Source organism: Pichia membranifaciens (genome assembly GCF_001661235.1).
Source record: "Pichia membranifaciens NRRL Y-2026 unplaced genomic scaffold PICMEscaffold_1, whole genome shotgun sequence".
NCBI lineage: Eukaryota > Fungi > Ascomycota > Pichiomycetes > Pichiales > Pichiaceae > Pichia > Pichia membranifaciens.
The window spans coordinates 2,424,273-2,450,860 of NW_017566982.1; the positions used below are offsets into that span (position 1 = coordinate 2,424,273).

The window sequence follows — 26,588 nt, forward strand, 5'->3', positions numbered from 1 at the left end:
CTGCCATTTTTTGTCCCTCACGGAATGCGAAAATCGAAGATATCGGGAGAAAAACACCTGCTTGCCTTACGTATATCTCTACATAGTAGTGGTAGTTGACTTGCGCTTATACCCCTGGTCTAGTCGCAGCATGAGATGCTCAAGTGACGACAATGGCTTGCCGTCCTTCTTGAGAGAGAAGTAGTTTCCAGGGTGGTTCCGTATGAGTTCGGAGTTTACTGGTTCAAGCTTGACAACATCTGCAGGTTGACAGAAAAAGACGACGGAGTATCTCTCCTCAGTAGTCCGGACCCTGTGCAACGTGCTTTTCAAGTATCCGTTTGTCCAGAAACTTAACATGTCTGCCATGTTAACAATTAGAAGCTCTTCACCTTCCATCTCTGGAATTTCGACATCAATCCACTCAAATCCATCGTAGATTTGTAATCCCCGATGAGGTCTCTGGAAAACAAAAGTCAACGAACCATAATCTGTATGTGCACCGGCTTGATTTGTGTCTTCCATGCCTTTTGCTGGTTTTGGATAGTGGATTAGTCTCAATGTGGAACGTGCCTTCAAGTCTAGCGCATGGGCGTCTACAAAAAACTCTGGGTTAGGGTTACCTTCGCTATCTCTAACGTCCAATCCAATGGCTAACATTCTGCAGACAGAATGAAGAACCGAGTAGTATCTCTTCAAACACGATGAAATGAAAGAAAGATCCTTTTCAAATACTTCTGGTAGGTTCTGTACAGGCCTGAAGTTAGACAGGTCAAAATGCGTTATGTTGAATGCCTCTTTCGGGTCCCCCTTGTCGCTTCCATCTTGTTGCAAATCTTCCACCATCGGACCAATATAGCCGTCATTAGCGGTGCTTATTGGATTTTTTGCTTTGACCTCAGCAGGTAAATCAAAGAATTGCTTGGATAAGTCAAAGAGTTTGTCTACACTGTTTTCCTTATCCAGAGGATGGTTTTTTAGTAACAAAAAGCCGTATTTTGTTGCTGCATCAACTAATTTCTTCGAATTTTCGAGTGACAAGTCTGTAATGTCAATTATAGGTAACATTTTGTTCAACATTGTTTGGCTGACAGTATAGAGCAAACTGGAAGAAATCAGGCCAAAGCAGTTACAGGAGATGCTTACGGAAACGATGATTGACGATAAAGATAAGAAGATCACAGAAAAGATAAGCAACACATTTTAGCGAATCGTTTACTAAAATGGCAAGTCGTCTTATCTTTCCTGCACGTTTCGCATACAAAAAACTGTACCTATTTCTGCATAGTAGGCATGATTCACCACAAGACACTCATGCTGTATGTACTAGCATTGTAAAGCGCCAGTTTATGTCACAGCACATCAGAGAGATGAGTATTTTTTTGGCAAACTTTATTTCCAAGTTATTCTGGCTGTAACCAGTATTCTAATATTTTTCCATTGAACAATATTGAAACCTTCAATGATTGTAACTAGTAATGAGACTAAGTAATAATATCTTTTGACCGCTTCAGCAAAGAACACCTATCATTCGGAAATAATCAATACGCCATAATGAAAGTACCGAACACTTCGATACAAGATGTGGCACAACATAGAGCTTGTCACAAAGCTCAAGATAACGTAATATGGCTGAAAGTGGATTATCGAATGGAGTATGACTGACGTAGCTTGATTTGTATACTTCTATATATGTACAAGAGGTTAATGAAAAGTATACACGGAAACATGCATCTATATTTACATGTAGGTTAACAATTCAAACAGAATTGCTGCTTAAAACGATCGACCCATCCAATAAATCGATATCTTTTATCGTGGCATCATCAATTGTATCCCCTATCTCTATGTTTTTGGCCAGCACCTTGTTCTTTTCAATTTCCGTTTTGGTGTCACTTAATGCGTACCAACTAGTCTCTAAAATACACCTCACACCGTAATCCAGCATTATAACTTCAATGAGACCTGATTCACTAGGCTTTTTCGTAACTATGACTTTGAATTTTAGTTTCCCTTGCTCAGTGTGTTGTCCTTGCAAAAACTTGAGCGCCTTGAAAGTGTAGAATCCAAGAACTTTGTTAGAGATTTTGCTATTTAACTCATCCTTATACTTCAACTGTAATGCGATGTAGTTCATTTGCTCTTCATTGAATCTTGGCCTCCCTGTACATATATACGAATGTAGCTGCCAGTGGTTCACAAGATCCCAGAATCTTCTCAAAGGTGAGGTAACTGTAGCATAATTATCAATATTCAAAAATTCGTGTTTGGCAGCAAAAGGAGCGATGGTGGATTTTGTCAAATATTCTTGGTATAAAGTTAACTCTTTGAAGCTGGAATCTGCCTTGGCAGTGATCTCGTTGGAAAATCTGGTCACTTCTGGCGACATCACTAGCGGCAACTGGACCTTGAAAATAGCAGGTATGTTGTTCTTTTCGCAGAAATTTCCTGCTAAATGGTTAGCCATAACCATGATTTCTGACACCAACTGCTCAGACTTAGCACCTCTTCCAATAACGTTAGCAGTCGTATCATCATTATAAACATCTTTAAAAGTCAACAGAATCTGTTTGTTTTCGTTTTCGGAAATGTTTTCAATTTCCTTTTTCACATTGATTTGGTCAAACAAAGACACACGACCACCTTCAGCTGCTGATCTATTCAAGTGATTGGATACAACACTCAGATCTTTCAAGTCTTGCTTAATTTTTTGGGCAGATACGCCTTCTTGTGATTTGGATTCTAAAATGGCAGAAGAGTCTTTATCATCAGCCAGGATTTTATTAACAGATGCGTAATCTATCTTGACAAACTTTTTTGCTGAACCAAAAGTAACAGCTTCTTTGTCTTCCAACTCTATCACTTGCTTTGATCTGATGTTATATTTGAATGTGATCTTCAATACTCTGGTATCTTTATCGTAATCCCCCAATTGTATGGCTTGCCCAAACTCAGTTGGCAACAAACTGACAGCATTAATGCCAGCAAGATCAGGTAAGTATAAAGTCAAACCTCTTTCGAAAGCAATTTTTGCAACCAGAGATGAAGGATCCAAAAAGGAAGCTGGATCTGCAATAAAAGTACTTACCAAATACTCGTCTTCGTTTGCCTTTTTGATGGAAACTCCATCGTCAATCTCAAGTGGATTTTCCGAATCAATACAGTAAATAACGTCATCGAATTGCGCCCTTTCCTTGGTATGATTGTCAAAATTCAAATCAATATAGTCATTCAAATTATCCTTGCTTATCGAGTCATAATACGTCTGCTCATAGTCACATTTCACCGAGACACCACTATATGGAATCATCGCATTATCCCACCATTTTGTTGGCCCTTCTGTATTGGTGATTTCCTTTGTATTCAACAAGAGGTCATAAACACTCGAACTGGTAATATCCAAGTCTTTATAGTTGGCTAGCATTCTCATGATCTTTATAACGAACGATTCCAACACACTATTTTGGACTGAACCAGCACAATAAAGTTTGAGTAGCTCAATAAAGACCTCATAATGAGACACAATCTCTTTTGATTTAGCCTTTTCTTTCATGTTAGGATCTAGCTTTGACGTTATGTATCCTGCAAGTTGTTCATGAAGCTTTTCATCTTGCTTGAAGCTTTGTACTAATTTGTTGAATTTGACAATCCGGTTCAAAGGTAATACCAGGGCGTAAGGACTTGCCTTACTGAAAGCATCATGAGAGTACAACTGGTTGTTTTTTCTTAAACTCAAAATGAAGGCGTAGAATCTAGTTGAGTCAACCTTTAGTCCCAAATTCACATTACCGGTAATTTCTTTGCCTAAAGTGATCGAGTCATATTGGTTACCAATCGAAAGCGTAGAAGCAACGGATCTGAAGAGCTTTTTATAACCTTTGTTGATATCTTCTGGTTTTTGCGACTTGAAGTCTTTGATCAGAACCTGCAAATCTGTCAGTTCTACCGCATTGAATAGTTGATATAAAGAAAGTTGAATAGGTGCTTCATTACTCTGCAAGACGTTATGCAAGACTTCCAGTTTGATATTAGCATCCGGCAAAAATTGCCAGGCTTTTGTCACCATTTCGGTCAAGCTTTCGGAAATTATTCCCGATAGGATCGATGGCAAGATATATGTTTTCACCGCATTCTCGCCAGAAATAGATCTAGACACAGCACTTTCAAAGATTTTATTTCTGTCCACAACATCTTCCAGCTTGTACTTAGGTTTCCCTACGGGAACAATTTCTTCTGTGTCCAAATCTTTCCAGAACAAATCTTCCTCAAAAACGCTGTTTTCAAGCCATTCTTTTGGGAAAACCTTCGGGATCCTTAGCCCCATCTTCGATCTGGAGACAAACTGTATTTCTCCGTAAGAGTTGACCAAAGTATACCTAGGATCGTCTGGAGAGGAAGGTAGCTCGATGACAACTGCCAAGTCTCCTTTTTCAAAATTCCCTGATAGATCGACAACATCACCGACATCAACTTCGGTATACTGGAGGTCTTTCCAAGAAAACTTCTTGTTGATATCACCGAACTTTTTGACAAGCTGATACTTTATGTAGTTTCTGTTCGAATGGTCATCGTAGTAACTAAATGATGGCGGAATTGTCAAGTCAGGAAATACTCTAGATATCCAGAATTTATTAGGCTTGATGTATCTAATTTCAGTTCTTTCCTTGACATCTTTCCTCAAGTTTTCAACGTCCACATTTGAAGCCTGTTGAAACAACTCTTCTGGAGTTTGAATCCGACGATCGAGGTCTATTTTGTTCCTTTTTGACTTATATTTTGTAGGGCCTCTTAAACTAGGTGAGGACGTGGAAAAATGCGTGCATGGTGCAAAAACTGGTATGCGTATCAGTTTGGTAACCAGACGGGTCCTCAGAAAAGCACGTCTACTAAGCATTTTCACTTTGCACCAGTTTGTTTCTTTGTCTTATTCCGCAAGACCAGGTTAATTCCTATTCCTGTGCATGTAGCCGAACCGTATCGGATGGAAAAAATCATGTCTTCAAAATTTTCATACATTTTAGTTACTGTCCAGAAAAATATTACGTAATACGGAGCATGAAATTTTATATAAAAAGTGTCTAGAAGATCTTGTTTAGCACACTGTCCAAGCCGGAGTTGGTGTCCTTGTTTTTGATTGAGTCGTCGGCTCCCGCTCGGTTGGTGGCGACATGTCTCTGCTTGAATTCTCTTCGTATGTGCGGAGCCTCCGCCTCTGCGCCGTCTGGGAGCTTCCGTTTCTTACTCTCCTTGATTCTGTTGATAGTCTTGCTGGTCTCCACGTTTCTGACGTAGGCCTTGTTGAGCTTGTTGGCTTGCGACAACTCGGCCTGCTTCTTGCTGTCACGCACCTCAACCTCTCTGTTCAAGGCGTTCGTCAAGTCGAACCATTTGAAGCCCTTCAAATACTTGACGTTCATCACGTCGTCGTGGTAGAAGCTCCGTTTCTTCCCGCCCAAAACGTTGCCATTCAACGTGCTTGCCGCAAGCTTCGCGTCATTTTTGCTTACAAACTCCACCCAGCCCTCATCGAACTTCTTCTTCTTGTTACCCCCCGACTTGATTCTCGACTTGTACACCTTCGGGTCTTCGGGCTTCAAGAATATACGTCCGACCTCTCCGAACCGCGTCATCACCTGCCTCAACTTCTGCGGCTTCATGTAAGGCGGCAGGGAAGACAGATATACCACGCCTGTTCTCTTGACTCGCTTTTCCTCGTTTTCAAGCTGCTTCGGCGTAAGTCTTTTCACCTTTTTCGACTTGGCGCTGGCCTCTCCCAGCAGTTGGCCCTCAAGAACCTCGACTGTCTTCTCCACGCTCGTCTTTGCTTCCGCCTTCTCAGCCTCCACATCCTCCTCCTCGTCACCGACAAACCCGTAGTACTGGTCTTCGTCGTCCTCATCAACATCGTCGCCCGTTTCGTTGTCCGAGTCACTGCCATCTTGAGCTTTCTCTATGAACGACTTTGTCGACTTTCTCTGCGCCGGTTTACCTGCGTCTTCGTCATTGTCTTCGTCATCGCCGCCATCGTTTTCCTGCAGATCGTCCGACTCGTCCGATTCGTCCCCTGTCTCCCCGTAGATGTCGAAAGACTTTTTTGTGTTTTTCACAGTGAACTTTCCAGACGATTCGTCTTCGGAAGAATGGAAGTCGTCTTCGCTCTCGCTGGCCCTTCTCCCACCGCGTTTTCCAGCCATCGCTATTATATCCTTTGCTAACGTCTCGAGAACCTTCTATGCGTCAACACCTGGCTTTGGAGAACAACTTTTCTGCGGTAGAAGTAGATCTATATCGTCTTCGGTGGAAAAAAAATAGAAATAGAGAGAAAAAAAAAGATTATCAAAAAAAGGCACTGTGTGTCACGTGACATCGACTATTACTTCGAAGCTACATACCTTGTGTACTGTTCTGTGCTGTTTGTGGTTGTTCCTGTCGTTAGGGGCCAGTGAAGAGCCCTGCTTACACAATGGGCAACTCTACTTCCATTTGAGCACCATCTCGACAGCGCAGGCGCCCCAGTCCTCGCCGTGGTTATGCATGCCTGGCAGCACGCCCGCTCTGAGCAAAGCTTGCTCCTCGGTCAAGCACGTCAAAAGCCCGAAGATGACGGGCTTGTCAAGCTGGAACTGCAGCTGCATCAACTGCGTCGACACGGCCTCGCAGATATACTCGAAGTGCATCGTCGAGCCCTTGATCAAGCAGCCGATGGGGATCACCACGTCAACGCCGTGCTTCTCAAACATCTTCTTTGTTCCGTACGGCAACTCGTACGCCCCCGGCACGCTCTCGACAACGATGTTCTCCTCCCGCACGTTGAACTCCTTCAGCTTCTGGATGGCGCCCGCCACGAGCGCATCGATGACCTTGTTGTTCCATCTCGCGTGCAAGATCCCCACCTTCACGTCCTTGCCGTCGTACTGCTGGTCCACTTTGCCTAAACCTTTCACTGCCATTGCGGTGCTGTGTTGTACTGTGTTGTGCTGTGCTGCAGCGCCGTTGTAGCCCCCTGCCGACTGCCTTGCTCCTGCTTCCTCCCCCCTCCGTCCGTCTCTTCAATAGAAAGGCCCCATCCTCCACAGACGCGGCCGCCCTCGGTGAGAGCGTAGTTGTCGCAAACACATGTCTTAGGTTGCCACTTTGTTGGCCGCCTTCTCCCAGCGGACCATGGCAGACTACTGCTAGATCGCTAGAAACCAGGACCGATGGATGCCCAAGCCTCTCGCTAGACGGTACCTCATCTCCATTGGGAAAAGCATGAAGTACTATGCAGTGAGAAACGGACGGGCCTCCGGGGTGTACAACACCTGGTCCGACTGCGAGAGCCAGGTCAAGGGCTTCGCCGGGAACCAGTACAAGTCTTTTGCCTCAAGGGAGGCAGCAGAGGCGTACGTGAAGGGTGGGGCGGTCTCCAGCGGGAGAACTGCAGGACCTGTCCGTGGCAGGGTCTCCGGGAACACGAGGCCGAGCGGGTCTCTGCCGTCCCGCTCCTCTTCGTCTCGCCACTCCACCTCCTACCACCCGTACCCGAAGCCGCCATCATGTACACACATCAAGCCTTCACTCCCGGTTGCGTATGTGCCCCCTCCCCCGCCAACTGCTCTGGAAAGAGTCGAAGTGTACACGGACGGCGCCTCCAAAAACAACCAGGCCCGGAAGCAGGGCCTGTCGAAGGCAGGCCTAGGCGTCTACTACGGCCCGAACGACAGCAGGAACTTCAGCGGCCGTGTTACTGGCGAACAAACTAACTCGAGAGGCGAGCTGGAGGCCATCCAACACGCGTTGCAAAACTCCGCCAGGGAGGCCAAACACGGGAACCCTCAGCTCACCGTCATTCACACGGACTCACAATACTCGATGGACTCCATCCAGAAGTGGTCCAAGAAGTGGGAGACCAACGGCTACAAGACGAGCTCGGGCGCCGACGTAGCCAACCAGGACCTCATTAAAAGCTGTCGGAGGTTAGTGAATGAGATTGAGGCAAACTCGGGCTCCGTCGAGTTCGTCAAGGTTAAGGGCCATTCGGGTAACCATGGAAATGACATGGCAGACAGACTAGCAGTGGAGGGTTGCACCAAATAGTAAAGGCCTCCTTCGAAAAAAGGTACTCTTGTAATTCTATAACTAATTAATGTATGCTCAACGCGGCACAAACGCGGTATGTTGACAATTTGAAAAGTGATCCATCATCATGTTGACGTGAAGGGTTCTATGATACAATCATTGAACTAGGAGTTATTGAACTATCGTAGCAGTTCACCAAAACTGAAGTCGCCTAGCACAGCAAGACAAATATGGAAATACCCGTGGAGGAAGTGAACAGTAGGAAAAGGGAGTTAAACGTGTCTTTTGGGAAAAGTCCGAATATCGACCCTGTCCAACAGTTCAAGCGCCCGAAGGTCGCAACCAAGGAGAAAGAGTACGGCATTTTTGCCGTGCTAAGCAGCCTGGATACTCTGAAGTACGAGAACATATCAATTCCCTTCAAGGAAATTGTACGCATAGGGCGATCTGGCACGAAAAATAACGACATAATCATCTCGAACAACGACTGTTCGTCCGTCCACTGCGAGCTGCAAATGGGGAAGAGCTTCAACCACTACAACTTGATCACCATAAAGGACTTGAGCTCAAACGGGACCTTTGTCAATGATGTATTGGTTGGGAAAAACAACTCGGCACTGCTAAGGGACGGTGACCGATTGTCATTTGCCTCGACTCTTCACTACATCGTCAGATACGACTTGAAATACAAATCTGACCGAGCCTCATTTTTCGACAAATATATTTTGACTGAAAAACCGCTAGGTACGGGCCACTATGCACAAGTGAAGGAGGCAATTGACAGAGAGTCTGGGCGAATCTGTGCAGTGAAGATATTCAATCCTACAAGCCAGGGTGGCCAAGCCACCCAATTGAATAGAGAATTGGAGATTTTGGTCAACTTAAACCATCCTAACATTGTCGGCTTTTACAATACGTTTCTAGAACCTGTGAGCATGACGTCTTTGACTACATTCTTGGTATTGGAAAAGGTGAATGGGGGTGAGCTTTTCAATAGGATAGTGAAAAAAGGCAAACTCGGCCAAGACGAAACGAAGGAAATATGCAAGCAATTACTAGATGGATTGCAGTATCTACATTCAATGGACATCGTCCACCGAGATTTGAAACCTGAGAACATCCTCTTGAGTATAGTGCCGACCGAGGCAGGCCAGTCTCATAATCAGCCCTGGGATAATGGGGAAGCGTCTGTCCAAGTGAAGATTGCAGACTTTGGGCTTGCCAAGCTCATTGGGAAGTCCCAGTTCACGACGACTTTGTGTGGAACACCAGCATATGTTGCGCCTGAGGTATTGGCCAATTCACAGCACAGAAAATACAATAAATCAGTGGATATGTGGTCAGTTGGGGTCTTATTGTATGTTTGCCTATGCGGATTCCCCCCCTTCAGCGAAGAATTAGGTCCTCCATCCATGAGGCAGCAAATTCTGGAGGCAAGGTTTGCTTTTTATTCACCATACTGGGATAAAATAGAGGATATATCATTGGATCTTATCAGCAGGTTGTTAGTGGCCAAGCCAGACCAGAGATTGACTGTCCAGCAAGCAATCAGTCATCCTTGGCTTCAAAACTTTTCTCAAACAGAGAACATAGAAGTTCAAAGGTTGGAAAAAGAAGCTTCTTTTGATGATATGGTAAGCCTAAGAGCACGACAGCTCTCAATTAGGATCCCAAGCACTTCACGTGGATACTCTTGCGAGCCGATAACTATCAAAGAGCGTGCTAATACAGGACTAACAGATGATATAATTGCTCAAAGGTATTGTCACTATAACAAGACCGACGCGGACGGTGACACGGCAATGTGATATTCTGTTTCTCATAAAACAAATATTTACGAGTTAGTTAATTATTTAATGGAATACATTGCCACTTTGCCATCTTGGTAGCCGACAAACAACCACCTTTCGCCAAAGACCTCCTCTTTGTTTCTTTTAACAATATTCTTGCTTCTACCGTTATTGTACAGCATATTCATACCGGCAAGTTTCGCCTCTCGTGGATCAAGTTGTTTTCTTGTGAATTTGATGACGCTTGCTCGTTGGGTCTGTAAACTATTGACTAACGTAACCTCACTATTTTGATCATCAATCACTTCCTTTGAATTGGAGATCGCAGGTAGTTGCCGACGCATTTTTGAAGAAAACTTGAGCACTAATTTCTCATCATAGTTGTAAAATCTTGTATATCCATCCCAGGTTATAAGACCAACAGCATTGCTAAATGAATCACAGTCTATGCTGCTGATTCCTTTGTGCTTGGTTTCGAATATTTTCGAACAATAGTCCTTAGATTTCAGATCCATAATAGAAACTTTACTACCTGCCGACGAACAAAGAATTTTCCTATTGGCTTTGTCAATGCACATTGCAGTTATAGGGTTCCCTTCGAGATCATTGTTATATAAAAAGTTTTTTGTCTGAGTGGACAAGTTTCCATCATTTTCATTAACTTCTTGATAAACTTCGTAACCTACAACGACTCCACTTTCGTAACCAACAAGAAAGCGATTTAGACCGATCCAAGCAGTTTTCATTATCACTCCCAGTCTACCCCGTTTTGTGAAACCCATTGCCTCCTGATCATCTTCTCCAATCTCCACCATTTTTTCGGTTGAGTGTAGGTTTGGCTGATGGTTTTGAATCAACCGTTTCAACTTTTTATATTCCTCTATTTCTTTCAAATTGATTTTATAAAGATCCCATCCTTCAGAATCTGTAGTAGCTGGTGTTAATAAGTATCCATTCAAATTCATGTCCACATTGGTAAAATTCATGGCATTGACAGGTATCTCATAAAGCAGTGGTGGAGTAGGGACGGGTATTTCAGAATCGGCTAAGCTGATTTTCTTTTTCAACAGACATGAGTAGGTGAATCCCGATTTAGCAGTAGAACCTTCAACCAAGTTGATCATGTTCCATATTTTTATGCTTCCGTCTTTAGAGTGGGTGAGTAACTGGCCATAAGACTCTGTGATTTTCGGTATGCTGAAATCATGCGAGCCATTTGATTCCCAGTCAATACCTAGCTGCTCAATGGTTAAAATTGAGCCAGAATGTGCTTTCCACAATCCTAATGGGCGACGTGTTAAAATATTCCACCAAATAACCAATCCTGACTCGTCAGCTGTCATCAGACTCGGATTTAGTAACGGATAATCTCTTGTTTCATCTTCGGAGAAGGTATATGTTAATGTAGAGGGTATATAGAACGGCACAATACATGTAATAGGAGAGCTATGAGCTCTTAGAGTTGCTCGAAGTACCTTATCAACCATTATTGATGTGCATCACGTGCCAGAAAAGAAGTTTTGAATAATGATTACAGCTACATGCATCAACTCTCGTGGTCCATTCATTCCTGTGAACTTCCCAGGAAGTGCTGGCCGGATCATGTCGAGAAAATTCACGAGGCGTGAATTTTTCAGTTTTGACGCTGGTTGTGTATCGTTATTCCACGATAGGGAATAACACTGCAGATTTACGTCTTTTTCTTCGACCTGTTGTTTATTGTTTGCAGAAAGCTGACGTCTTTTCTTTGCTGCAAACAACCAGTGTTAGCAGTTTCAAAACTTTTATATATTTCTACGTTATTAGCAAAGAAGGCCCTAGAGAGCCTGGGTTGGTTATGAACTTTATTAGCCCTTGTGAATTATGCACAAGCCCAGCACGTTTTAATGAAGCAATACTCGATTTCAATATAGAATCGCTGATTCCGGTTTTCTGTTTTATCTCTTCATAGCTTAACTCATCGACTTCTTCAAATGCAAGTAGGACTACTGCGATGAAAGCTGAACATGTCAACTGACATATTTTAGAGCCATAATTGATGTCAATCTCTACCGTATTGTAGCTAGTGTTGAGACGTATTTTTTTGTTCTCTGGCTTCATTTCATGTAGAATGTCTCTGATGCTTTGGGTAACATTTTGAGGCAAATTAACCTTTCTACTTTTTAAAAGCGGCAAGTCTCTGAAACTTTCGTAATGCAGTGTTTTGACCTCAACAAACGAATGGACGTGAGGTGTCTCAAACAATTCCTTTATGTCTCTTTCATAAGTGTTTAAAGCGAATTTTTGTTCAAATGAAAACAAATCATCAACTAGATGGGCAAATTTCAAAAGCTTTCTGATAGAATCCAGTTCTGAGTTGATCAACAATGTAATCCTTTCATGTAGAAATTTTCGTATTTTATCAAAAATAAAACTCATTAAACCTTGGGTAGTTGAATAAGACATTAAAATTGCAAAAGATCGGAAATGGTCTTCAAGAGATATATTGCAGTTATTTGAGATAATGCGGACAACAAACTCCCAATAAAGTCCAAAAGAGCTGGCATCGAAAAAGAGCTCACTAGATTGAACTTGTAGAACTTCAACCATAAATTCATGAATTGTTTTGGACTTACTGTAGTTCTCTGATAAACTTACATCCATGATTTCCTTTCTTATTGACTCCAAAACTCGAGGATCAACTCTTCTTGAATCATACTGGATTTCAGCCCTCTTGACAGAAAAAAATTTAAGAAATGATTTAGTTGTAATTCTGCCACAGAGTATGTTTTCATAAAACTGTTTACTACAAAATATTCCATCAAATATATCGCACTGAAGTTTAGACGCACAACGCTCGTTACTTGTTCGATCTGCTGTAACTTGATCTTTGACAATGCTCTGTATTTCGCTGATTTTAGTCACAAGTTCGCTCATGTTGGGAATTGAAAAATGCAGTCTTAAATTCAAACTCATTGCTTGCTGATCCAACTTCAGCATATTTGCAACGTATTTTAGAGTATGAATTGAATCAAGGAAAACGAGAGTTGAATCAATTGCGCATGACTTATGGTCGAGAATAGCTTTTACAAGCAGATTGTAACGTGACTGCAATGTATCAATAAATAGAGAGTCCCCTAAAAGTACCAAAAGCCATGGCTTGATGGCACTTGTTAAACCACCCTTATGCAATGTATGAGATTTGTCAGGAAACGTGTCAACAATCCAGCAGTAAGTAAAAATTAGCTTCATGTTTATCGCAAACTTATTTAGCAAGTCTGCCACTCTTTGCGGGCCTAAAAGTAGCGCAATGCTCTCTTGCATCCAAGCGTCTAGCAATTTTGTGATTTGAGAGACTTCTTTTGTATTGATTGATGAATGGACGCATACTTCTTCAAATTGTGAGAAGTTTACAAAACTTTGTATGGACTTTGCGTCGTTTTTCAAATCACAGTACTCGACAAATTTTGAAAACATTGGAACAATTTCATTTGTTGCAAGTATATTGTCAGCTGCTGAACTGCATCTTTGAGAATTAACAGTATCACCGATATTTTCCTTTCTACTCGAATCAAATCCTTTTCGTTTCTTTTTGGGCGTGATCATTTTAAATTCCAAGGGTTGAGAAAAAGAGGAGCCACTATATTCGAGCTGAAAATATTGGGTTGGTTTCTTCTTACCATTGCAAGGATTCACTAGAAGATACATTAATGCCAAATAGCCTCAATGTTGATATATGCTGAGGAGCCTAAACTTATCTGATCAAGGATTGAGTCCCTGCATAAAAGCATATCAGTTTATTAATGCTCGCATTGATAAAATATTTGCAATCGTGAGTTTCGCTTTTATGTTTTATCAGGATTTTAGGTCTGGCACTTCTTCACGATAACAAGAGAATGAAAATTGGCTTTTTAAACAATCATTGTTATAGCAACAATGGAGTTTATTGCAAATATCAGAAAGCTTCCCACATATACAGAAGCAGAAAGTGAGAGACACTTCAAAAAATTCAAATCAAGCCCTGGGCTTGAAAACCTTGAACATACAAAGACGCCAGCTTTGTTTGATGACGGAAAAGCAAATGTTAATTCCATCCTGGCTAATGATCAGAAACATATTACTAGCAGCTTGGATGACATTGATAATGATCTCTTGAGAGTCCACAAGGCTGCTCGAAGAATATATAAATGGAGCTCTTCTCAGTCAGTTTATGATCACGGGAATGAAATACTAGAGAACACCAAAAGGTATATTCCTTCGTTATTGGAAAAATCGTATAGAGATTTCAATTATGATGGAAAAGAACTTCTGACTATTTTCCCCATTTGCAAGTTTTATCAGGAAGTGTGGAATCATTTTAAGTTTGCGGAAAGTGCCTTGTATCCAATCTGTCATGGGCTGAATAGATCTGTACATAATAGGGTAAAGGTCTCCAAGCCTAACAATATAATCGCTCTTAACTCAATCAGCTACCCAGTCACGGAAATACAAATTTTGGTTTGTCAAATTTTTATCGACAAGTTCGTTCACGCAAATGGTGATAAACTATACGGAATGCAAGAATTTGATGGGGCGTTGGATGCATCGGTTTCAAGATTATGCAAAAGCCTGAAAGCTTTGCTACTGAAAGAATTAAGTACAAAAGATGCGTTGAAGGAATCAAATAAAGTTGTTCAGTTTTATTTATTTCTTAATATGCTTGAAAGAAATAACAATAATCAGGAAGTTCTTTTACCAATTTTTCAAAAAAGCTATTTTCACACATTGAAGACGATTAAGCGTTTGATATACACAGACGTATACTACGATACTATATTTGAGAAACTTGAATACATTAAAAATTTTGAGCATTCTTTCACGACCACGCTTTCATTGGCACTTAATGACCCATTATTAACAGTATTCAATGGTGACGAGTTTAAAATCTTGTTTGCGCAGGATAGAGAATTCCTCAGTTCAACGATAAGTACTTTATTTCTCAAGTTTTTCAACAATCTTGATAATGAAAAGGTTAGAAATCAGTTAGGAGCAGTGAAGAAATTTTATGAGGCTCATGGGTTTGATGAAACCGACTGGACGATTGGTGCATTAAAATTTGTTTCCGGGCTTTATCAATCATTAGAAATCGTCAATGAGGACAAATTAAAGGAAATGGTAAAACTTTTTACGTCATTGACGGAAATAGCGAGTAGAATTGACATGTTTTCAAGAATATCGTCTTTTGCTTATGTCAAAGACCTTTTTCAAGAAGAACTCAAAACTTATTGGAGCAAGTTCAAACGAGATTTCGCCGGACATTATGCATTTTGCTTAGATTACAAGCTAAAACTGGTTTCGAAAAGTAAAGATAGAAATAAGTTAGAAAACGAGCTAGAGAAAATGCAAGTTGGACTCAAGACAATTCTTGGCCTTATGAATACAAATAGTAAGGTCAAATTCAAGAGAATGTACGTAACACAGTTTGTACAAAGAATGCTAGGTTCACTATTGAATGCCGATTTTACACTTTATACCAATATTAGTGATTGTGAACTTGAAATGTGCACGGTATTGGACGATGTTTGTAAAGGATATCATTACGGTGAGCCAATGCTGGAAGCATATCAACTGGTCCAGGAATCGTATAAGAGGTACAAAGAATTTGGAAAATATCTATCTGAAAATGATTTAAACCATTCGGGAATTGATGAAATTGACATGGTGGGGCTACCTGAGGTGTTGAATTTGTCAACGCCATTCACAGAGATACAGTTTAACAACATGGTCCTACCTCTAGAAATGGGTCAAATGATGAAAGAGTTCAAGAGGTTTTATAAGAACGAGTTGAGGCGTTCGAGAAGGTATTCAGAGGGGAAGCTAATTATCCAACCCAACTATCATTATTCAAGAATGACAATTGACTATACACCTCCGAACGGAATTGTATGCCACATAAACTGCAATATGTACCAAGGCATGATATTGACTCTTTTTGACGATGATGGCTCAGAGAATGGCCTGGTTGATACAGACATTGCCACCAAACTTAATATACCCATCGATATTGTGCTGAGATGTCTCAATGCTCTTGGAAGTACCAAGTTTCCCATACTTGTGAAATCAGGGGATCACAATTGGAAAATCAATATAGACCTAGAGATACCTCAAAAAGTTATAAACTCAGGCAACACGGTCACAATAACAGAGAAAAAGAAGGCGAGTTAGGTGAAGATCGATAAAGCAGTACTCTTGGTACTTGTTTGTAATGTTGTAAATATTAGAAATATAAAGTAATTAAAGAAAGGAAGGGATGCATTTGTCAAAAGTATAGAAAAGAAGACAACTGAAGGTAAAGTAAAATTATCACAATTTAAATAACGACAGTAAGGAACTTGATCCGAATTAGTAATAATTGAAATGCAAACTGACTGGAACATAGATCTAGTTGTCCAAAAATGTAAATAAACGCAGAGTATGAATTTGTGTTTGTGTTTGTATGGATTGAATGAGAAGACCAATAGTCGGAGAAACATAATAAAATTCAAAAACAAAACGAAAAGAAAACGATCAAGAAACCTGGAAAAGAAATAGAGAAAATGATTGGGTAATAATAGTAACGAAAGAAGTAAAACTCAGGAATTAAAAGATTTTGGAGAAAGAAAAAGCAACAAAAAAGTAAACTATGTTGAACTGACCCGATTCTTTTTCGACTTGACGATCCAACTGAATAAACCCTTTTTATTTGAAGTACTCGAAACTGAAATCGAGTTGGAATTACCAGAGCTACCGTGATGATTATTACTGTGACTCATCTTCTTTTTGTTAGCAGTTCTATTCAATTTGGCTCCATTTTCAGTTAACTGATTGATATCATTTTCTCCTATTTCGATCATGGGACCCGGTTCACCCAAACAATCCTGGGTCAACGTGAAATCTTCATTTAATGTTGAATCGTTATTGTTCACATTGATGTTTAAGCCCAGCAATTCATCGTTTGTTTGCTCTATTATCGAAGTTGACTTTTTGGAATAGGCACTCATCGCGGAAGACCTTCTTCTGTGATGTGAGATTTTTTTGGAAAGTATAGAGAACAAAGATGATGAACGTTCATGCTTTGATTTGGAGGGAGGAACGTTCAGTTTGACGTTGGATTTGTTTGAAATAGTTGAAGATGAACTGGACATGTCCTTAAGTGACACCTTACTCTTGTTGTCTACCAGGAAGGTTGAGTCAGAAGTGTTTTTTATGCTTTTTGGATTAGCAGCAGCCTTCTGATGATCTACACCGACAACATCATTAGTTATATCTTCATCCAATTGCTCATTTTCTAGATCTTCAAGAACGTTATTTTTCTGATGGAAGCCATCTGGCAAGTCGTATTGCAAAGATTGGTATTGGAAAGGTGACTTGACAGTTGGTTTGATAGGAGACATCGACATCGAGTTTGACAACCTATGGTAGTTACCATTGGCGCTGCTGAGGCCGTTACTAGTGGTAGTGTTACTGGTTGTGGTACCGATGCTGTTGAAATTATGGTGGTGACTATTTTTGGGCGTTGACGGAGCCAGGCTGTAATATGATTGGTATCTAACTTTTCCTTTCAAACTCGAAATTGAAGAAGTATTCAACGTTGAGAAAGGATTTGGATTTGAATTGATAGAGTTTGAAGAAGAGTTGTTTGAATTCTTCGTTGGCAAGGAGGTCAACGAGTTGTTTAGCTGCTTGGACATTAGGAGAGAATTCAACTCGAACTGGTTATTTGAAAACGTGGAAGAAGGTATGATGTTATCATAGCTGTCATCTTCTTCATCCTCCTCTTCGACACCAGAACTGTTATTATTATTACTAATATGGTTGTTATTACTGTTATTATTATTGTATTTACCAGTATTTTCAAGGTTGTAGACGTTTTCGTCAGCATCGTTTTCCAGATCGAAAGTATTGTTCTCTTCGGTGATTTCTTCGACAATCATGACGTCAGTTTTTTTCGGGGAGCACAAAAGGGAGTGTTTCGGCAAGTGATTTGTGTGACCTTCAAAGTCATGGAAGGAAAATTGCTTCTTCCCAAACTTTGAAGCTGGGTTCAAGTTGAGACTCAAGTTGAAGTTATTTGGTAAGGAGGAGGAGAACGTTGAGTTGTTGTTGATGTCATCCAAGTCGATCAAGGCATCAGGGATATTTGAGTTTGAGTTTGTGAACTTTGTTTCATCCGTCAAATAGAACTTGATAGGAGTGGACAAGTTTGAGTTTGGGGTTGGGGTTGTGGTCGTGTTTGAAGTGGAAGCGTAGTAGTAATTACTGGTGCTGCCACTGTTGTTGTTGCCCGTGCTGTTGGAGTAGGATGAGTTCTGGAGCGAGCTGTTGAAGCCGGTGGTTGGCGCCGGCGTCAGCGTGGGCGCCGTGCAATCCAAGCGTGCCATAGACTCCTTCGGATGCAAGGTCGTGCCACCGCTGCCGTTGCCGAGGATGCTGCTGATTACGCTGGACTTCACTGGCGAGCAGGGCAGCGACTTGGATAGGTTCAGGGCGTTGCTGCTGTTTGCGCTTGTTGGAGGCGGCTGCAGGAACGAGTTGGAGTCGAAGTCGCCCGAGATAGCTGCCGAGCGGCGGTGTCGGTGGCCCCGTTTCACGGTTGGCGGCTGGAGCGTCATGCTGATCGGGTCAGCAAGCGACATCGACGGCTCCTGCGGAGGTGGAGGAGAGGGTTTTGTGTGTGCATCTGAAATGAGTGACATGGTCCTGGCAAGGGAGGGAAGGAAAAAGGAAAGGAGGAACGAAAAGGAGCGACTGTGGTGTGTTTAAATGAGCGTATCGATTGAGTCTGTACTTGTGTGTGTGCGTGTCTAACGAGCGTGCAGCCGGCGGCGGGGTGCTGGAATGGGCAGAGAGGGAGATGCGGTTCTTCTGCGGCAACTCTACGGCGGCGTCTGCGTCGTTGCTAGTGGTATCTAGAGTGTGCTGCTGTGTGTGCTCCGCTGGGCGGTGTGCTGGCGAGCTCGGGTGGTGTTATGGTGGCGAACCGTGGTAACGTGTGGTGCAGGCGTGTGGCAAGAAGCGATGGAGCTAAAACACGTCTCGAAGGCTTCCCTGCAGCTATCCCTGGTCTGTCTCGGTCGTCTGGGTCCGGCACTTGTCTCTCTGCTCTGTGCTGCTCCTCCGACCGCCCCCCTCAACAATACTCCCCGTCAAATGCCTGTTTGATACACGTCTGCCAGAAGAAAACTCTGCACAGGCTCTTCCTCCCCTCTGCCGGCCCCTCTGGGCCAGACGGCCCTTCGTTCCTGCCCGCTCGCTTTGCTCACGAACAAAGCCGCCGGCGTTTCCCCTTTCGGACAGGGCGCGTGCCCCGGAGAGGAGTCGCGTGCTGACGTAAGCGCACACCAGAGTGACGTACCGAGGCCGATAACAGATGCTACATACATGTTGAGTACAAAGACGACACAAGCTACGTAGGACATGGACGAGAACAACGGTTGGCGGTCGTCAACTACTGCTGCTGCTGCTGCTGGTAGTGGTGGTGGTAGTGGTAGTGGCTGGCGCTGGCGCTGCTGGCGCTGCTGGCGCTGTTCTTGTGCGTGTGGGGGTGCATGTGCATCATGCTCTTGCTCAACTCGCTCAACAGGTCCTTTCCCTTGCGGCCGCCGTAGCCGGCCCGGTCGTAGCCGTACCGCTCGCCGCCATAGCTGTTGGCGGTGGCGGTGGCGGTGGCGGCGGTGTTGGCGTTGGCGCCGCTGTTCGAGGAGCTCACCATCGTGAACTCATGCTCCTCACTGGGGCGAGCGGCTTCGCCGCCGCCGGCAGAAGCCCGGCCCACACTCTCCGTGTAGACGGCGGCCTTCGAGCGGTACCGCTCGAAGTTGTTGTGCAGGATGTTCTGGATCTCCACGCCGTTGAACAGATTCACCGGCTGGTACACGCTGTCAAGTCCCCCTCCACTGAGGCCGTTTGCATTGTGCGAGCTGCGGCGTCTGTTGCCGCCGCTGCCGCCGCCATTGGCGCTGCCGTTCCCGTTCCCGTTCCCGTTGGCGTACACGTAGTCTGGTCCACTCATGCGCTGTCTCTCCGTGCCGTTCTCGTAGACACTATCGCTATAGGGCTATTCCGCTGGTACACAAGCAGCAACAAACACCTGCCGATGCCTTTGCTCCTCTTCTCTCCTCCTTTGCCCCCATCCTGGCTCCATTCAGCCTCCAGCCAGGCTGGCCTTCATCCGTGTGTCAATCAGCCCGACCGATGCTCCCGCCCGGCCTGGAAAATCAACAACCCGCGGCGATCGCGCACCCTGCCGTATCGCACCGCAGTGGGAGATGCTGATAGGAGACGGATACAAGGCAAACCCATATCAGGAGTATGTCCCACCACTGCGCAGATGTTCAAAACAGACACTTCTCCTTCCCATACCACATACACATACCGAACTATCAATGTCTGCTCACAAATACTTGACTCCGGAACCGGTGCGCTACGATCCCGCCATCGACCCCAACAATATGTCCCAGTACGCCCCCAAGGATTATCGTGCTGTCCCCGTTTACGAGAAAGTGTGCAATACTCACGGTGCGACCGGGGATCGTAAGCAGGAGGCCATGTTGCCTAAATACTTCGAGGCAATTGGTGACATCGAGTCTTTGGGTCCGGCCCCACCGTACAAACAGGAATGCGACAGCGAGGGCACCCAGACGGCAGGGAGAAGAGTAAAAAACACTAGGCTAATTAATGCTCTGCACTTCTCCGTCTACATATTGGTGGTTGTCCTCATACAGGCGGGTTTTATTTGGAAGGCTGTGGAGTCGAGAAGTACAACCACGACCATACAGTGACGATGCCGCACGACGGCATGCCCGAGACGACGCGCAGTGAAGGTGCTGCCGACCCTACGATGCACGGGAGCCGAGTCTCCTCATTGTTTATGCTTTCATTTCCCTTTCATTTTCTCCTTAGTCCATTATTTACATCTGTCTGTGTATGTAGATACATATACTCTCGCAATAAGCTTTTCCGAACGACGAAAAAGAAGACAGGGGAAAACTACAGTTTGGATAGTCATTTAGTGAGGTACTTCAAGTGGAATTCCACGTGTTCCGGAACAAACGAGGAGATGAAGTAGTAGCTGTGGTCGTAGCCGTCAACGACGTTCAAGTCGATCGAGCCTGCCAACTTGGTGCCCTTGGCTGCCTCGACCAAGTTCTCGCATCTCAACTGGTGGTCTCTGTAGTTGAAGACATCCTTCGTGCCGACGTGGATCAAGATCTTCTCGTCGGCCACCTGCGGGTTGCCTGCGTACGCCTTGACCAAATGGCATGGGTCGTACTTGTACCACTCCGCCTTGTCCTCGCCCAAGTAGTTCCCGAAGCACTTCTCCCCCCACGGAACGACACTCGGGTTAGCAATAGGTGCAAACGCACTGCACGACTTGAACCGCCCCGGGTTACGCATGTACATCATGAGGGCGCCGTACCCACCCATCGAATGGCCCGTGATGGAGCAGTTCTCGAGAACGTCCAGCTGGCCAAACTCTTCGCTGACCAGCGGCAACAACTCCTTGAGCACGTACGAGTACATGTTGTAGTTCTTCTTCCATGGCTCTCTGATGGAGTCTACGTAGAACCCGGCCCCGGTACCAAAGTCCCAACTCTCGTCTTCGCCGTTGATACCGGCACCTCTTGGGGACGTATCTGGGAAGACAAGCGCAAACCCGTGCTTGCTGGCGAAGTATGGTAAAAACGACTTCTCGGAAACGTTTTGAGGTGTACACGTCAACCCGGAAAGATACAACAGAACAGGCAGCTTCTTCGCCCCCGAAGCCTCGTACTGCGGTGGAAGATAGACGTTCACGTCCATCGAGGTCTTTGTGTATTCCGAAGCGTGAGAAAGCTTGAGGAGCTTGCCTCCACACACGGCAACTGTATCCTTTGTCTCGAATCTGCCCATACTATTTGATAAACTGGCTTGTTTGGTTTTGGAATGATCCAATTGACAATTAAAGAAGAGAAGAACAGGCAGAAGGAAGAAAAGCACCGAGAGAACTCTTTTCTGTCGAGATCCTGGGACAGATCTATCTCTTTCATTTCTCCGTCTCCCGCCTCTCTCTATAAGTTTCCCAATCGGGCAAACATAAGCGAAACTAATTAAGCCGCAAAAATCACGTGTTTTTATTATGGAGTAACACGTGACTGTTTTCGCATTTTTCTGCTCTCCTCTCTTGTCAATGAGACTGGCCTTTCATATAGGACACTAATCAGGTGGTTTCGAGATTAATCATAACCCGTTGGCGTACCACCCTTTATTACAGTAACTAAGCCAGAAAATCATGTCCTGGATTGCAAAGACCACAAGAACCAGCTTGAGATTGCAGCGTTCCCCCCTCGCACGGGTGGCCGCATCATTTGGATCATCTTCCGCAGCCGGTAGAAGGCACTTCAGCCAGAGCAGCATCCACGCACACGGCAGTGTCATTGGCGGCAAGACGTTTGGGTTTGGACTAGTGGGTGCATTGACAACCGTTGCTGTGACGGCAGGTGTCTACTCCACCTTCTCTAGTCAAAACATCCGCTCAGACGCCGGTGTAGACACCGTTTCCGTGGTAAGCTCGGTGGACCCGCTTCCGACCAAGCTCACGGCACCATTGTCCACCACCTACGACTTAATCGGGTACGGTATCCGGGAGGTTTCGTTTTTGAAGTTCCAGGTTTATGCCTTGGGCTTGTACATTGCTGAGGACGACCTAAAACTCGTCAAGCAAATTCTCAACTCGAAGTTCATCGAAAGCTTCTACGAAGACATTCAGCACGCCACAACGCCCGAAGAACACAAGGAAAACCTCTCTCGTGCACTGAACGACCCCAGTGTGTCTAACATCCTCATCAGAAACCTGCTCACCAGCGGCGTCAGGTTTACTGCGAGAATTTGCGCCGTCAGAAACACCGACTTGAGTCACTTGAGGGACGGCTTCATCAGAACCATCAAGAACAACCCGAACTACGGCAAGCTGATGAAGTCCGAGGATGAGACAGTAGGCGAGAGGATTACCAAGGGTTTGGAGGACCTCAGAGACACGTTCAACACTGCCAAGATGTCAGCCAAGAAGAACTCCCTAGTATTCATGGAGATCGACGAGAACCAGCACATCAGAGTGACTGTCGAAGCTATTAAGAAGGCCGGCACAAGTGAGAGAGGCCAGCCAGTCGTGCTTGGCACTGTCAAGGAGCCGCTTGTAACCCAGTTGTTGTTTGAGAGCTACGCTGGCGCCGAAAAGCCCTTAATCAAATCTGTTCAGGCCATCGCCTCCCAGAGCATTGTCGACGCTGTTTGCTAAAAACCTTCTGTTCATATCTGTTTCCCCCATGTATCTATCCATCAATCTGTCGATCGATTTATCTATCTCCCTGTTTACTTTTTTAGCACTTATCGGTCTGATTCCAGTCCCTCGCTGCACGTGTAATTTTTCCAGGGCGGGACGGCGGCAGCGCTGCGATGCTATATACCGATGGGAAAGTGCAACCCTGGTTGTTCTAGGACATTGTCAAGATACGAGAAGGCGAAGCTACGGAAGCACGTTCGGAGGAAACACGAATCTACTTACAGGTGGAACCTAGAATTAACCGATTTTGCAGGCCGTATCCTACGAAGTTATGCTCTTCGAGCTTGGTCAAGAAAACGGTGTTAAAGGTAGAAAAAGGCCCTTCTGGACTGAAAAAAACAGTTGCACACATTGTCATCAGTCTTGTGACACGAGAAAAAGCTAATATAACACCGCATCTTACTAACCACAAGCTATACCAATCAGCTGCTGAACTTTGATTGAATTTCCGAGCTCTGGAATGTGTTCAGAACTGGACTCAGAACTGAAAGCGCACTTGGTGCGTATAGAAGTGCAGGAAACAGAATCCCAACATGTATCGTCCGATGAATTCCGAAGAGAAATTGCAGTGCTAGCCGAAGCTGAAGATAGGAGTAAGGAGGAAGGGGAAGGGACTAAAAGCATGAAGAAGAAGGAAGAAGATTACGAGGAGGAGGATGAAGAAGAAGCAGATGAGGAAGAAGAAGAAGAAGAAGAAGAAGAAGAAGAAGAAGAAGAAGAAGAAGAAGAAGAAGAGGAAGAAGAAGAAGAGGAAGAAGAAGAGGAAGAGGAAGAGGAAGAGGAAGAGGAAGAGGAAGAGGAAGAGGAAGAGGAAGAGGAGGATGACGAAGGATCTCAAAGTAGTGGTAGCAACAGAAACAAAAGTTCTCGTGCTGAGGGTGAGTTGGGCTTCAAGAAGTTCAGACGGAAACACAAGAATTCAAAGAGCGGATGTGCCAACTGCAAGCAACGAAAGATTAAATGCGATGAAAAGCTTCCAATCTGCACGTTCTGCAAGAAGCGAAACATCCAGTGTTCCTATCTGACAATGACCCCGTTTCAGATTCACAAAATCGTATGCTCTCAAACTTCAAACAAGAAAACCCATCTCATAGCAGAAGACAGCACCGATAGCATAGATGGAGACGATAGTGCATTTTTTGAGGAAGGCGATGTATTGCGGCAACCCACACCTTCATCCCTGTCGGAGGATAGCAGAGAGCCGACGCCGGACCCACCGCCGGTCGGATTCCAGTACCAGCCCATCAGAGAGATAAGCTTGGGGAACGATGGGTCTCCGATCAACAGTGCGGTATATCACGCGTACAAGATCGAAGGAGTGATGTTACCGACTTCGATGGGGAGTCAGTTAATATACGACACGTTTGAGACCAACCAGTACGTGCCATTGCGGACGAAGTACCAGCAGGCGAAGCATGAGCTGGTAGCTGGTGGCGGAGGAAGCAGTGGCGATGTGACAAAGCCAAAGCCGCTATATTCAAACTTCCGAATATCGAAGCGGATTTTCCCATTGAGGTCACCTGCTGTGGTGGACGCGTTGGAGGAGTATGCGGAGCAATCATTGGCAGTGAACAAGCTTTTGCACAAGCAAGATTTTGAAGGGATTCGACGGCTCTTGAAGGGCAAGAGCATTGACAGCTACCTCCAAACAGACACGATCTGGATTCTGTCTGTGGTGCAAATCTTCAAGAGATTGTTGAGGAAGTCAATGATTTTACTTGCGATGGACTACTACAAGAACGTTCTTTTGAAACAAAGCCTTCTCCCCGCAGTGAACTACAAGGTGAAGCTGTCGATCTCGTGCAAGTGCGAGAACGAGTCTGTGGTGTTTATCGACGACATCACGAACATCATCAAGTGCGAGTACATTCCGTTTTTCCGGGACTTTTCGTTGGCTGGGGTGAACCTCTTTGCCGGGTGTTTCTGGGTGTTGAACGAGTGCCTGGTGTACCACTTCAAGAACGGACTCAAGTACGACCTGAACTACGAGGAAGGGAACAACGCAATCAAGCTTCTTGGGATTTTCTCGACAGGGTTCTACAGCATCGTGATGGAGAGGACCCGGGTGGACCTCACGATCACAGGCTCGAACATCATCTCGTCGCACTTGACGTCGCATTTCAAGAAGATGCTCATCCGCAACAACAGCGTGGATGTGTTTGAGGAGATGAAGAAGGCGCTCGACAAGCTTGGGAACACGTTCATCAACAACGTCGACTACGAGAACCTCCGGCTTTTCTACGAGGAGCACGCCCGCCTGCTGCGGGCAAACGTGCACGAACACTCGCTGCTAGGGTTCAACAACGGGTACATTGTGCGCCTGCTCAACTCGTACGCCTCGATTTTGCCGGCGCACTTCTCCAACCTAAACCCGTCCTTCGACGAGCACCTGCGTGGCCAGGAGCAGACCGTCCTCACCTACCTCTTCTACTACGCCACGGCGCATGTGCTCAACGCGACCCTGCCCTGCATCCAGGCCATCGCCGTCAACAGCTTCGTCGGCACGTCCTGGGAGCTTTTCGAGTTCGACGACCCCGCCAACCTCATCCGCGTGTTCCGCCTCGTGCAGAGCCCGGACCTCCAGCTCGTCGCCATCTACTTGATCCGCACCGCCTGCTTCTTCCGCTGCCGCAACTCCTACTACCAGAACCACCTCGGCCCGCTGCGCATCGGCCCGCTTCTCGACGACGACGGCCCGCTCTCGCTCCATGACAAATACACCAAGCTGCTGGCCATGAAGGAAGCCGGCGTCATGGACGAGCTGCCCGTCAAGTCTTTTGCGCTCCAGAAGGGCCAGTTCTTCAAGCGCTGGAACTACCCGAACACCAGCCGCCTCAAGCCCAAGCGGGGGAGCAAGGTTTCGCTCAACAAGATCGCCAACCGTCTTCCTACCGACGCCGATCTTGTTGCCGACTTCCTCACGGCAAACAACGGCTTCTTTACACACGATTACGACCCTGCTTCGGACCTCGCCGGTGGCCACACCCTGGCCCAGGGCGCCACCTTCATCGACGGCTTTGAGATGAAGACCCTGTGGAAGCTCGAGGTGTATATCCGCATCAACAATCTCTGACCATGCCGGACCGACGCGACGGCGATCCCTGCTCCCTGCTCCCTGCTCCCCGACCCCCGGCCGTGCCTGAGTCCGTTCTGAGCCTCGACCGCCCGTCGCCCGTGGCGTGGGCCCGCGCCGTGACCTTGGCCGGCGGCCGGGCGGTGTTTCTCCCCGTCCCGGAGCTTTTTGTTGCGGGCCGCCCCGGGGGTTTTGCCCGGGACGTGCCCGGCGGCGAGCCCCGGCGCGGACGGCCGTTGCGGCGGGGGAGGGCCGGCGATGGTTTGTTGTGGGGTCGGGGCGGGAGGAGACAGCGGGATGGATGCGGAACACATGATGATTCCGGGAGGGAAGGCAGGAGGACGTGCTGTGGATTGGGCTGCGCCTGTTG

At 45.4% G+C, this 26,588-nt stretch overlaps 16 protein-coding genes across 16 annotated transcripts; 7 read left to right on the forward strand and 9 right to left on the reverse strand.

The window, feature by feature from the left end:
* Nucleotides 1–59: 59 nt before the first annotated feature.
* Nucleotides 60–1,482, reverse strand: PICMEDRAFT_14905 (hypothetical protein). The gene has a single exon (XM_019160590.1). It carries the CDS (start codon nucleotides 1,045–1,047, stop codon nucleotides 79–81), a length of 969 nt encoding a protein of 322 aa, XP_019020566.1. The 5' UTR covers nucleotides 1,048–1,482; the 3' UTR covers nucleotides 60–78.
* Nucleotides 1,483–4,904, reverse strand: PICMEDRAFT_14906 (hypothetical protein). Its single transcript, XM_019160591.1, has one exon. The coding sequence runs from the start codon at nucleotides 4,871–4,873 to the stop codon at nucleotides 1,739–1,741; it is 3,135 nt and encodes a 1,044-aa protein (XP_019020567.1). The 5' UTR covers nucleotides 4,874–4,904; the 3' UTR covers nucleotides 1,483–1,738.
* Nucleotides 4,905–5,060: 156 nt separating this feature from the next.
* PICMEDRAFT_25475 (hypothetical protein) lies at nucleotides 5,061–5,909 on the reverse strand (the record flags this gene model as incomplete). The annotated part of the gene is made up of 1 exon (XM_019162394.1): nucleotides 5,061–5,909. A coding segment is annotated over one exon (849 nt), but the record flags the coding sequence as incomplete, so codon positions are not given.
* Nucleotides 5,910–6,452: 543 nt separating this feature from the next.
* On the reverse strand, nucleotides 6,453–6,929 carry PICMEDRAFT_57487 (hypothetical protein; the record flags this gene model as incomplete). Its single annotated transcript, XM_019163241.1, has 1 exon — nucleotides 6,453–6,929. The coding sequence occupies one exon, from the start codon at nucleotides 6,927–6,929 to the stop codon at nucleotides 6,453–6,455; it is 477 nt and encodes a 158-aa protein (XP_019020569.1).
* Nucleotides 6,930–7,230: 301 nt separating this feature from the next.
* Nucleotides 7,231–8,055, forward strand: PICMEDRAFT_71001 (hypothetical protein; the record flags this gene model as incomplete). The annotated part of the gene is made up of 1 exon (XM_019163796.1): nucleotides 7,231–8,055. The coding sequence occupies one exon, from the start codon at nucleotides 7,231–7,233 to the stop codon at nucleotides 8,053–8,055; it is 825 nt and encodes a 274-aa protein (XP_019020570.1).
* A 212-nt stretch (nucleotides 8,056–8,267) lies between these two features.
* Nucleotides 8,268–9,845, forward strand: PICMEDRAFT_71002 (hypothetical protein; the record flags this gene model as incomplete). The annotated part of the gene is made up of 1 exon (XM_019163797.1): nucleotides 8,268–9,845. One exon carries the CDS (start codon nucleotides 8,268–8,270, stop codon nucleotides 9,843–9,845), a length of 1,578 nt encoding a protein of 525 aa, XP_019020571.1.
* A 41-nt stretch (nucleotides 9,846–9,886) lies between these two features.
* On the reverse strand, nucleotides 9,887–11,314 carry PICMEDRAFT_71003 (hypothetical protein; the record flags this gene model as incomplete). Its single annotated transcript, XM_019163798.1, has 1 exon — nucleotides 9,887–11,314. The coding sequence occupies one exon, from the start codon at nucleotides 11,312–11,314 to the stop codon at nucleotides 9,887–9,889; it is 1,428 nt and encodes a 475-aa protein (XP_019020572.1).
* Nucleotides 11,315–11,589: 275 nt separating this feature from the next.
* On the reverse strand, nucleotides 11,590–12,059 carry PICMEDRAFT_14911 (hypothetical protein; the record flags this gene model as incomplete). Its single annotated transcript, XM_019160592.1, has 1 exon — nucleotides 11,590–12,059. A coding segment is annotated over exon 1 (301 nt), but the record flags the coding sequence as incomplete, so codon positions are not given.
* A 1,683-nt stretch (nucleotides 12,060–13,742) lies between these two features.
* Nucleotides 13,743–16,010, forward strand: PICMEDRAFT_9925 (hypothetical protein; the record flags this gene model as incomplete). The annotated part of the gene is made up of 1 exon (XM_019165146.1): nucleotides 13,743–16,010. One exon carries the CDS (start codon nucleotides 13,743–13,745, stop codon nucleotides 16,008–16,010), a length of 2,268 nt encoding a protein of 755 aa, XP_019020574.1.
* A 455-nt stretch (nucleotides 16,011–16,465) lies between these two features.
* Nucleotides 16,466–18,520, reverse strand: PICMEDRAFT_9926 (hypothetical protein; the record flags this gene model as incomplete). Its single annotated transcript, XM_019165147.1, has 1 exon — nucleotides 16,466–18,520. The coding sequence occupies one exon, from the start codon at nucleotides 18,518–18,520 to the stop codon at nucleotides 16,466–16,468; it is 2,055 nt and encodes a 684-aa protein (XP_019020575.1).
* A 136-nt stretch (nucleotides 18,521–18,656) lies between these two features.
* On the forward strand, nucleotides 18,657–19,349 carry PICMEDRAFT_102262 (hypothetical protein). The gene has a single exon (XM_019159650.1). The coding sequence runs from the start codon at nucleotides 18,794–18,796 to the stop codon at nucleotides 19,151–19,153; it is 360 nt and encodes a 119-aa protein (XP_019020576.1). The 5' UTR covers nucleotides 18,657–18,793; the 3' UTR covers nucleotides 19,154–19,349.
* PICMEDRAFT_14913 (hypothetical protein) lies at nucleotides 18,996–19,955 on the reverse strand. The gene has a single exon (XM_019160593.1). The coding sequence runs from the start codon at nucleotides 19,834–19,836 to the stop codon at nucleotides 19,273–19,275; it is 564 nt and encodes a 187-aa protein (XP_019020577.1). The 5' UTR covers nucleotides 19,837–19,955; the 3' UTR covers nucleotides 18,996–19,272.
* A 254-nt stretch (nucleotides 19,956–20,209) lies between these two features.
* On the forward strand, nucleotides 20,210–20,605 carry PICMEDRAFT_71008 (hypothetical protein; the record flags this gene model as incomplete). Its single annotated transcript, XM_019163799.1, has 1 exon — nucleotides 20,210–20,605. The coding sequence occupies one exon, from the start codon at nucleotides 20,210–20,212 to the stop codon at nucleotides 20,603–20,605; it is 396 nt and encodes a 131-aa protein (XP_019020578.1).
* A 223-nt stretch (nucleotides 20,606–20,828) lies between these two features.
* On the reverse strand, nucleotides 20,829–21,716 carry PICMEDRAFT_71009 (hypothetical protein; the record flags this gene model as incomplete). The annotated part of the gene is made up of 1 exon (XM_019163800.1): nucleotides 20,829–21,716. The coding sequence occupies one exon, from the start codon at nucleotides 21,714–21,716 to the stop codon at nucleotides 20,829–20,831; it is 888 nt and encodes a 295-aa protein (XP_019020579.1).
* Nucleotides 21,717–22,095: 379 nt separating this feature from the next.
* Nucleotides 22,096–23,100, forward strand: PICMEDRAFT_71010 (hypothetical protein; the record flags this gene model as incomplete). Its single annotated transcript, XM_019163801.1, has 1 exon — nucleotides 22,096–23,100. The coding sequence occupies one exon, from the start codon at nucleotides 22,096–22,098 to the stop codon at nucleotides 23,098–23,100; it is 1,005 nt and encodes a 334-aa protein (XP_019020580.1).
* A 505-nt stretch (nucleotides 23,101–23,605) lies between these two features.
* On the forward strand, nucleotides 23,606–26,218 carry PICMEDRAFT_9930 (hypothetical protein; the record flags this gene model as incomplete). Its single annotated transcript, XM_019165148.1, has 1 exon — nucleotides 23,606–26,218. One exon carries the CDS (start codon nucleotides 23,606–23,608, stop codon nucleotides 26,216–26,218), a length of 2,613 nt encoding a protein of 870 aa, XP_019020581.1.
* Between the last annotated feature and the right edge of the window lie 370 nt (nucleotides 26,219–26,588).